The sequence below is a fragment of the Gavialis gangeticus genome, unplaced genomic scaffold (genome assembly GCF_001723915.1).
Source record: "Gavialis gangeticus isolate Ggan-Ray unplaced genomic scaffold, GavGan_comp1, whole genome shotgun sequence".
NCBI classification, from domain to species: domain Eukaryota; kingdom Metazoa; phylum Chordata; order Crocodylia; family Gavialidae; genus Gavialis; species Gavialis gangeticus.
This window is the reverse complement of record NW_017729030.1, coordinates 29,941,216-29,951,544: the sequence shown is the minus strand read 5'-3', so window position 1 is coordinate 29,951,544 and position 10,329 is coordinate 29,941,216. Positions and strand designations below refer to the sequence as shown.

At 43.0% G+C, this 10,329-nt stretch overlaps 2 protein-coding genes across 2 annotated transcripts in view; one reads left to right on the top strand and one right to left on the bottom strand.

Moving 5' to 3' along the window:
- FGF2 (fibroblast growth factor 2) overlaps positions 1-7,359 on the top strand; it is a 97,958-nt gene extending 90,599 nt beyond the window's left edge. Inside the window, exon 3 of the mRNA XM_019522057.1 lies at positions 6,850-7,359. Coding sequence (XP_019377602.1) covers positions 6,850-7,035 — 186 coding nt within the window. The 3' untranslated portion in view covers positions 7,036-7,359. The remainder of the gene's footprint in view (positions 1-6,849) is intronic.
- A 93-nt stretch (positions 7,360-7,452) lies between these two features.
- Positions 7,453-10,329, bottom strand: part of NUDT6 (nudix hydrolase 6) — a 25,209-nt gene continuing 22,332 nt past the window's right edge. Inside the window, exon 4 of the mRNA XM_019522056.1 lies at positions 7,453-7,935. Within this exon, the coding sequence (XP_019377601.1) occupies positions 7,541-7,935 (395 nt within the window). The 3' untranslated portion in view covers positions 7,453-7,540. The remainder of the gene's footprint in view (positions 7,936-10,329) is intronic.

Genomic DNA, 10,329 nt, shown 5'->3' with positions numbered 1-10,329 from the left:
CGCCTCCATGGCCAGCCTTCAGCCGTGGTGAACCCAGGCTCTGACAGCTAAGGTTCTGGAAAACCTTTTTTTCTTTGTTCTGCCTTCCCAAAACAAGATGCATGTTGTATTTGAGGGTGCATGGCACATGAATAAATATGGTACTAGGGCTGTCGGTCTACCCTGCTTTTGTGACCCTCTTGAGGCTGCTGCTGAAGACCATGCCCTTCCTGTCTTCTTTTGCTCTATGGCGAGGTACAGACACTCAAAAGGCCTGAGGCTGAATCAATTCAGTCTTTGCAGGTTAGTCTAAACTGCACAGACTAAATTGAAAGAGAAGTGAACAGACATTTTACTTGCATTTAGTAAATACACCCACTTGCCTGTAGTGGATCACACCAGAAGCTTGGGGGTATTAGAGCACAGCTCTCTGGCTGTGTGTTCATTTCCTTGTCCTGCTGCCCCCAAGGTCTCTGGGATTTGCAGTCCAGAATTACAGCAGCAGGACTCTGCAGGGTTGCTCATCACTTCCTCTTTTTGCTTCCAGGTGCCTCTGGGACTTGTAATCCACAGTTGCAGCCAGCTGTAGTCTGAGTGGGAGAAGGGGTGTTTAACTCCCTTCCCTGGCCCCAGACCCTAGCTGGGGTTGGCCTGAGGTGGGGCAGTACTCGCCCCCCCTGCAAACTGGGCTGCATCCCCAGCCAGGTTTGCCCCCCCACCTTTCCACCATCACTTTGTCAGCCAGCCCTGACTGCTGCAGCTTGGGAGTACAGGGGCAGGGCCAGCCCTGCTCTCTGGAGGAGACAGCACAGCCCAGGCCAGAGCTGTAAAGCGTGCTGGGATGCTGGGGGGCTGTTACTGAACCTGAACCAGGAAGGGGTCTGGAACAGAAGGTTCATAAACTGGTTTGACTCAAATCGGTTAAGTCTGATGCTATTGTAACCCGGGTGGTACTCTAAGATGTACCCCCTCTCCAATTGAAGGAATCAGAGCAGGTGCACAAGTGCTGTGGGAGGTATAGAGACCCTCCTTCCCCTATAGAGCAGAATCAGACCACTAATGGGGACTTAACCATATCCCTTTTAATGACAGAACAGTAGTAGCAACATGAGTATAAACCAGGGGGTATAGGGGACACTACAATGCCCCAAGGGGGCGGGATTCAATAAAGGTTAGACACTTTCAATCATAGACACATCCATCCAGTTGACACAAACAGCAGAACAAACAATACTGGTGGGCAAAATATAAAAGGCACAAAATACAAAGCAAATAACAAGAAATATAGGACCTAGGTACCTGGATGGGCGGAAAGAGGGAAAACACAATGACCCCTTTCCACTGCAACAAGAATTTCTCCCTGTCACTTCACTCACCCTAAGTCATCTCAGTTGGGACTTTTAACTGGGATCTCCTACATGGTAGGCAGAAACTCTACTACATAGCCACCAGTACTGAAACTGCTCCAAGCTGCTAGGGGTCTTGACTTTCCCAGAGCCCTGGCCTCATGTTGAGCTTCCTGGCCTCTTATTGGAGGAGCTGGGAGCAGAGCTGGGAATCTCCCAGGTCACTGCTCAGATCCTTCCTGGAGTGGGGGGAGTCTCTCCTGCTGGCCACAGCCTCTTGTAGGGGATCCTGGAGCCCAGCGGGAAGCGTTTCCTGCTGGCCGCACGCCACGCTGCTGCGGGTCCAACTGCTGCCTGCAGGTCCCACTCCTTCAGGTTCTTCTGGGGCAATTGCTCCTGCCCTGCTGGCTCAGCTCTTGCCAGCTCTTTGAAACTCCTTCCTTGTGGTCCCTCGCTGGTCTCCTCTGAGTCAGCTGCGCTGCCCCTTTGATCCCCCTCCAGGTGACCCAGGGGGCAATCAGGGGACATGGAGGGTGAGTCTCTGGGGCCTGATTGGTGAGGAAAGGGAATCCAAAGCCCTTCAATCATCTTTTACCTTTTCAAAACCCCTGGGCCAAATCACTACCAGCTAGCTTGTCACACTATATTCAGCCAGATTTAATCTTAACCCAGTTTCAAATGGCTGAAACCAGTTTATGTGCACTGAGCTTCGGCCCTGTTACAGGTTTAAACTGATCACTTAAACTGGTTGATATGTAACTTCTGTTCCTAGCCTAAATGTGCCAAACCTAGAAACGAGGCAATGAAAGTTGCTTTGAGTTTCTCCCCATGCTGCTGCTCTCAAGATCTGTCTCTTGTGGAAGAGGTGGCAGTGTCATTCTGGGAGTGATTTCATCTCATTTCTGATTTTGATGCGTGTGATGTGGGAATGCTTTTCTGATATATCAGGGCAGTGGTGCAGGCATACTGTAAATTCCCATAAACTTCTTGTGATTTTTCAAAATGTTGTATTTCCTCATGATATACAAAGAAAGCCTGAAAGTGTATGCATGTGTTCCTGAGAAGTGTCAGGAATGTTAAAATACTGTACAAATGGGATTATATGGTGTGGTTGCCTGTGATTTAGTATGGAGCTGGACACAGGATGTGCTTCCCGTCTTGCATCCTGTATTCCAGTGAAGCAACGAAAAAGTCCAGTGCCTCTGAGCTTGGCACGTGAGGTGGAATGGAAGACTTCACCCTCTCAGATTTCTCTTCAATCTTCTGGACTCATTAGAGGTCTTGGTTATGGTTTATGACGTTTTATAAACTCCCAACGGAAGGAGCAGGCTTTGATTTTTTACCAAATATATTTCTTCTCCCAAGCATTTCTCAGGTCTTATATTTTCATATAATCATAGAAAAGTAAGGCTGGAACAAACTCTAGGCAGTCATCCAGTCTAACTTCCTGTTCAGTGCAGGAACATCTTTATCTAAGTTGTCCTAGACAAGTGTTGGTATAACCTATTTGTTACAGACTATGGAGTTTCCCCCAGGGCCCCCAATTTCTTCCCACTTCTGCGCTGTTTGTCTCATGGAATAGACAGTTTACCCTGGGATGGTTTCTTGTTTCTGTAAGTCTCAGCAAAACTTTCCCTTACAGCATATTCCACAAGCTACTGTGCAAAATTTTTGGTTCTCCCCCCATACACCCCTTCATAGAAGAGGCACACCTGGAATGTCACTTGTTTTGAGATCACACTTCACTCCAGGCAATCAGTAAGGCAACTGGAAAGCAAAAGATTTATTACATAGAAGAAAAAAGTTGACCATGTAGTTTAGAGGCAGAATAAAAACAACAGATAGAATTTGTTACCACCCTCTTTCCTGTTTATAATGCGGTTCTTCATTGATCAGCCTGTCTGATGACCGGGGATCCTGGCTTTGTCCAATTTAAAAAAAAACAAAACCAAAGCCCAATCCCCCAATATCCCACATTTTTCCATGATCAAAATGAAAACTATCTATCATGGGAAAATGTGGATTTGGGGTTACTTTTTAAATCTGAAAATCAAAGAAGTCCTTACTAACTGTGTTTAAGAATTTCATAGTAGATTTTCTCCCCAGAAAATTACATGAATTTCTAGTTTGAGCAGTAACATTCGGCCTACATAAATTAGTTTAGAGTTGAACTAAACATTAAACATTGGATTTCAATGTTTTTTTTAATTTGCCTTTCCTTGTGTAACTTTGCTGTGTCCTGTTAAAGCTGCCTTTTCTTTCCATCTCAGAATTGGCTGTCAACAGTGACTGAGATGATGCATATTTTTAAATAGCTGAAGTGCTTATGAAAGATGCTATGTAAATATTATATTTTACCTTCGAAAGTTAATGAAAACATAAAAATACAAGAAAAACTGTGGTTTAATGTCTGCTATTTAAATGTAAAACTCATGAGGGTTGAGAGGTATATGAGAATATAGGCATATGGATTCCTTGTTCATTTACTTTTTTTTTTTTTTCAAAAGTCAATAGTAATACTATATTTTTTGCATATAACATACCCAAAATATAACATGCACCTTGTTTTTGAAATGCAGAATGAAGGAAAAAGTCTCTCTCCTTGTAGTAACTGCGTAGCACCAGTTAGGAAGCTGAGCCTGCTCATTGGCCTCCCTCTGGATAATGTGCAGTTACTTTCATTTTTGCTTGGCAGATGCTTAAATACCAGAAACTGCTGTTGTTGTATTTTCCTTGCTTACAATGTGTGTCCCAATTTCTAGCAGCCATTTCTTGGAAAACTTTCTTCTGTATGTGACTGAAGGTGATACAGATCGTGTGTGTAAAAAGTGCTGCTCTGTTCTATTTAGGTTTTTCTGCTTTTGCAATATTCACTTAATCCCGCAATAAAGTTTGCCAGCTGGGATCCCAGTACAGTGGTTCTCTACTTTGGCTTATGATAGTGGATTCCTTTTTAGGAGTAGTATGGGTAGGGTGACCACCCTTTCAAAATGGAAAGGTAGGACACACACCCACCTCTCTCCTTCACCCCATCACTTTCACCAGCCACACGATCAGAGAACTGAGTGGAGCAGGAGTGAATGTGGTCTGCCTGCTGTGGGCTCAGGGCTCCCTGCCCTGCTGCCCTCCCCTGTGAACCCTGCATCAGCTGTGCACCCCCTGCCCACCCAGCAGCAGTGGGGGGACAACTCCACGCCACTGCCTCTGCTGCCGCTGCTACCAGGCAGGCAGGGGGTAGCTCATTGTGGTGGCCCAGGGCTACCAGTGGGAGGGCAGCTGGGTGGGGACCCCTGAGCCTGCAGCAGGCAGCCTGCATCTGCCCCCACCCTTCGCACAAATCTGGGGGGGGGCACATGCTCCCCCCAGGAGTGTGCGCAATGGCAGAGTGCTGTACTCTCACCTTCCAGATCAGCCTCCCATGGCTCTGTCCTGTTCCCTGCCCTGGCCCCTGCACCACTCCCTCCATTACTGTTGGGGCCTCAGTCTACCCCCCACCATGCTCCTTCCTTCCCCCATAGACTTACCTGCAGGGAGCTGTTCTCCATGCTGCCTGGCTGTATTCCCAGTGACATGTATGTGTGTGGGCTCGCATATACATGTGGTACCCCTTGCCCCCACTCCCAAGAGCTCCAAGTAGCCCTTTGCAGGCTGGAACACTGTTGGCCTGAAAGGGGAAACCTGCCATTTCCCATGGTGAACAGAAAATCTGGATCCCTGTACAATAATACTAATCCAGGAAAATGCTGCCCAGGAGTCATGAGGTTCCCATTTTGGGACTGTTCTGCCCAATTAGGGATGGGTGGTCACCCTGAGAAGAGGTCAGAAAGGTTGGCTGATGGCTGTAGTGTAGTTGCTGTGCAGTTAAGCATGGAAAGACAGATTGATGTTTCTCAATAAAATGAGATCTTGAGTTTGTTCCTATGGGTTTTTATTCCTCCCCCATGTTTTTTTTTGTTTTCTGCTCTTCTCTCTGCTGAGGTTCAGAGGGAGAATGAATCACCAGTTTTCTTCAGGCTGTGAACAGCTATTAAAACTAGGCTACTTCAGCTGTAGCTGTTAATTTTAAAGTCCCTATGGCAACAGTTCTAAACTAGCAGATATAAGGATGAGATTGTGATAAGCTTAATCTTATTAATGGCATTGAATTCAAATCATCCTATTGATATAAATCGGATTATTGGTGGAGTAAGGCACTGCAAGGCTGTCACAATCTGACCAGGAGGGAGCCGGAGCTTTTGCTCTGAGTAAAGTGGTGTAGCAGTGGTTAATAGGGGGTGTGTCTACATGAGATGCTTGATGAGCAAAAAACTGATTCTACTGTGAATTAGCATAGTGGGCAAAGCTTGTGCTAATGAGCTAATGCGCAGTAGATTTAGTGTAATGGGCAGTAGCATCTTAAAAAAAATGTTCATCTGCACTAATGCGCAGGAGCACCTATTACGGTGCATTTAGTACCTGTTATTACAGGTATTAAACTTAATGCGCCATAATTATGGCACGCTAATAAATATTTAGATGCACCCTGGGACTAGTTGGTAGAGCAGATAGAGATTTTTCTTTCTGAGTTCCAAGAGGAACTCGGGAGAAAATATCAAATGGAAACATGAAGAGCTTGCTTATTGTGAGAGAGATTGGATCGTATGTTTCTCCTGGTTTTTTGGATTTGTTTTAGTCTGATCATTAAGTTTTTTGTGGGGGAGGGTTGTTTTGTTTTGGGTGCTTTTTTGGTTGTCCAGTTTGCATTAAAATTTGTGGGAAACCCTTCCTGCCGTATTGCCTGCGCTCCCACAGACATACCTGGAGGGATCTGTGGGAGCTGCTCTCTACCCCTGCTTGGCTACCACGTGCATGTGCATGTGGCACCCCTGCTTCTGATCATCCTCCCTCACTCCACCTCAGACCCAAGCAGCTCCTTGCAGGTTGGAACTCTGCCAGCCTGCAAGCGGGACCCTGCTGTTTCCTGTGATTCTCTCCTTTAAAGGAGGAAATCTGCATTTTTGCTTAATCAATGGAAAACCTGGATCCCTGCTGATTAATTATGTCTTAAGGGTAATGTCTGCCAGGGGCCTCAATGTTATATTAAAGGCAAGTAGTTGTCGAAATAGTTGTTTAAAAGGAATGAACAAATTGCTTCATCTTTGTTTTGTTTTGGAACTGGATGTTTAAAAATCAGGATCTACCATTGATTTCATCATTTAGGGGGCTTCATTTAATTTTCTGATAAACTGGAAAGGAACAAAGGAGTATATATTATGAAGACACAGATTACTCTGAACTGCTTGTTTTGGCCAAAAAGTCTGCTGTACATACCTCATTCAACACTAAGCTTGGAAGCATTTTAAAAGCTGAACGTTTAATGAGATTACTGTACTTAATAATAATTAATACTGGGATATGCATAAGTTTCATGGCACTAATTTCTATCATTAATAAGCATTCTCTGTATGTGTTATGGAAATTTTTTGTTATGCCACAGTAGATGAATTAAAATAAATAACATGTTATTGATTTTATTCCTTTGCAGAAATGTGTAACAGAAGAATGTTTCTTTTTTGAGCGCTTGGAATCCAACAACTACAACACTTACCGGTCACGGAAATATTCTGATTGGTATGTGGCACTGAAAAGAACTGGGCAATACAAACTCGGATCTAAAACTGGACCAGGACAGAAAGCTATCCTTTTTCTTCCCATGTCTGCTAAGAGCTGATTTCAATGGCAGATTGCAAAGTTTATGCCAGAACACAGTAAAGATGTTGATTTCCGCATTACTTCTGAAAGTAGAAAAATGTGATCAAGTATTTGCTGAAAAATTATCTACTTTTGCAAATATTTGACTATACTAAATAAACATTTATATAATGTAACCTTTAAATTACTGTATGTTCTGAAACTATTGTGCCATATGTGTTGGGGGGAAGCATCTAGAAAATGCATAGAAATTTCAAGTTTGGCATTATGTCTGTTTTCCACCTGATATCTAATTAGAGCTACTATATTTGCCTTATATTAGCTTTACAGTGTAAAGGAAAATTTAAAACCATGCACACTTACAGGAATATTTACTATGTAAAATATATAATTTTTATCACTATAGCTTACTAAAATAATTGAAATTCAGCCTGAAAACAGTTCATTAATAATTTTAATGTGGTACAAGCACACCCAAATTTTAGAAGATTGTTATATATTTAATTTAATAAATGTGAAGCTTCTTATAATCCTCCCATGTCCTTATAAGACTCTGGTAGCTCCCTGTGGTACAATTTATAGACTTGGCCTGTGTAAACAGCTGAAAATTCTTTCATAGTTATATCAATCTTATCAAACCCTTCCCTGTATCCATAAAGTAACAATTTAGCTACGCTGCTGGTGATGGGGGTAGCATCTTTCGTCTTGGCAAGCTCATCAAGGTCCATCCATTCACACCTCAGGCACTCCTGCTGGCAGAAGCTGATGTTGAATGAGGAAGGCTCCAGGCGACAGATGATATACATATCTGACTTCCCAAAGGCTCCAGGGTGTCTGTGTTGCTGTCTTATGCTTAGGATGGACTTGAATTCTGACTTGATGCCAGTCTCTTCAAAAACTTCTCGAACTGCTGTGTCTCCTAGGTAGAGAGAAAATTCTTATAGCACATGTAAGAACAGACTTTCGAAATCTTTTTGTAATCTTAAAAGGTTTCCAACAGCATTATCTCTATTTCTAACAAGGTTTTGAGAATGTAAAGGCTATACAATCCAGCATCAGAGTAAGTGCAGTTTTTATCCTTTGAACAGAACCAGTTGCCTGCAGGCTATTTTGTTTTCGTGTATATTGTATCAAATGATTAATGTAGCTAACTGTCCTCAATATTGTACGAGTAATATACACTTCTAAAATGGATACTCAAATGGTTGCAGAGAACAAAGATATTTGTTTTTGGATAAATGCTTCCTGTTATCCTAAAAATGTATGTGTTAATTTCAAACCTTCAAAAGGCTGATGTTCTTTTTGTATCTAAGCATTTGCACCTCTGTCTGACTGTGAGAGCAAATGAATTGGTTTAGAAGCAGAAGTTCATAATATATATCCCAGGTGTAAAATCTGGTAACAAATTTTACTCTCACAAAAATGATAGTGATCGTTAGTCCTTCTGAAAATTTGCCTTAAATGTCTTTTAATATAATTAAAAAGATGGAATCTATCAATGGATAGGGAATGTCCCTTCGTAGCTCCTCGTAATGTTGAATATATAAGCCCTGTGTACACTGATTGGTGAGAAATGAATATTATTTCTCCTTGCAAAAATCTATAGAAGTTTGCTAAAATCAGTAACCATGTTAGAGAAGTTAATGAAATTACCTGGGCACATGAGTAAACTCTAAATAAATGAATGAATATGTGAATTAGTGCACATGCACAAACTTTGGAGCTTGTTGATCCAAAGGTTTTTGCTCCTGGATGCACCGTTTGAACGTGTGCCTGGGAAAAACTAACTCCGGAGCAGTCAGCTCTGGAATTTATTGATATGCGGCATATGGAGCCCAGATGGAGCAGCCCCAGCTGGCAAGGGGCTTAGGGGCCATCCTGCCATCCTGGGGCTGCTCCAACTAAGCTCAATATGCTGTGGAGAGGCTGGCTGGCTGGCATGAGTGTGCTCCAGTCCTGGGCTAGCCAGCAGGCAGACCCTGCACTGAAGCACCCTTGTGCCCAGCCAGCCAGGTCAGCATCTACACGTGTGCTGCTGTGCACGAAATAAGCTTGTAGCAAGGTAGTAGTTGTAAATATACTATTTCATATATTTGTACTCCGCAGTAAATTCAAGTTCTACCCTGCGGTGGAGTGTATTAGTTTCCTGTGCCCTAATAGAGGCGTATATGTAGACGCTGAGAAGCTTACTGCAGAGATAATTAGCCAGCTCTGTAGTAAATGTCTCGTGTAGATGTGCCCCCCATGTGCTTAAAATTAGAACTCTTGAGTCGGGGCCTAAGTAGCTAATGATTATCACGGTAACACACTATTATTGTGTATTTACCTCCAGAACTTTTACTAACCAAATTCTGAAGAGTTATTTTTGAACAGCAGCTAGAGAGATCTGATATGCCAGGCATTTAGCAAAATTATGCAGCTGTAGCTCATTCATAATAAATTTTTCTTGCCTAGAGTATTTTTTTATGACAAATTGTAAGGGCTGTTGAATGCTCATGGCTATTTTGTAAGGCTATTTGCTGCAGTTAATTATTATTCAGAAATGAATTAGAAGACTGGTTTATGTTTAAGGGAAAATTACATGCATAAGATCCTTTTGTGATTCCCTTCTCTACAAACTATTAACCTAAAAAATCAGAAGTACGTGAGATAGATAGATATATGGGGTTTATTTTAAAATGACTGGAATTAATTTCAGGACATCCAGTAAGCAGTATCCCTAGTAGTAGCAAAGACTTACATGTGTATATCTTTTAGGTACATACAGGGCATAACTAGGGCAGGGTGCCTGGGGTAACTGCCCTGAGTGCCAAGTAGGGTAAGTGTGGGGGGGAAAGGGGCAGGTGCTGCCAACAGCCACATGACCACAACAGCAATTGTGCCAGCCAGTGCAGCGGCAACCAAAAGTTGCCACTGCCCCTGTGCCCCAGGCACCCGGCTGTATCTCTACGCTGCTGAGTACATGAACATCTCAGAGGAATTCAAATAGATTTACTTGCATGACTGAAGTTGAACATGTGTGTAAGCATTTTTAAGGTGAAGGGCCAATGTGGAAATGTGGACTGTCTGAGGAGCATTTGATACACTGGTGATGTTTTCTTGCAATTTTAAATGATTACATAGTTACCCTAATTTGGAAAAAGCTCTTTTGTCTGCTTGGTAGTAGTGTCTACAGCTATAAGAGACAGCTGGTTTTGGTAAATGCTCTTGGATCCTCCAGCCTGGAAGTACAGCTAGGCAGAGAATACTGCAGTGAACATTGCACTGCCCAAAGAAGTCCCATCCAGTTGTTTTTTGGTTAGAAAAGTTGTAC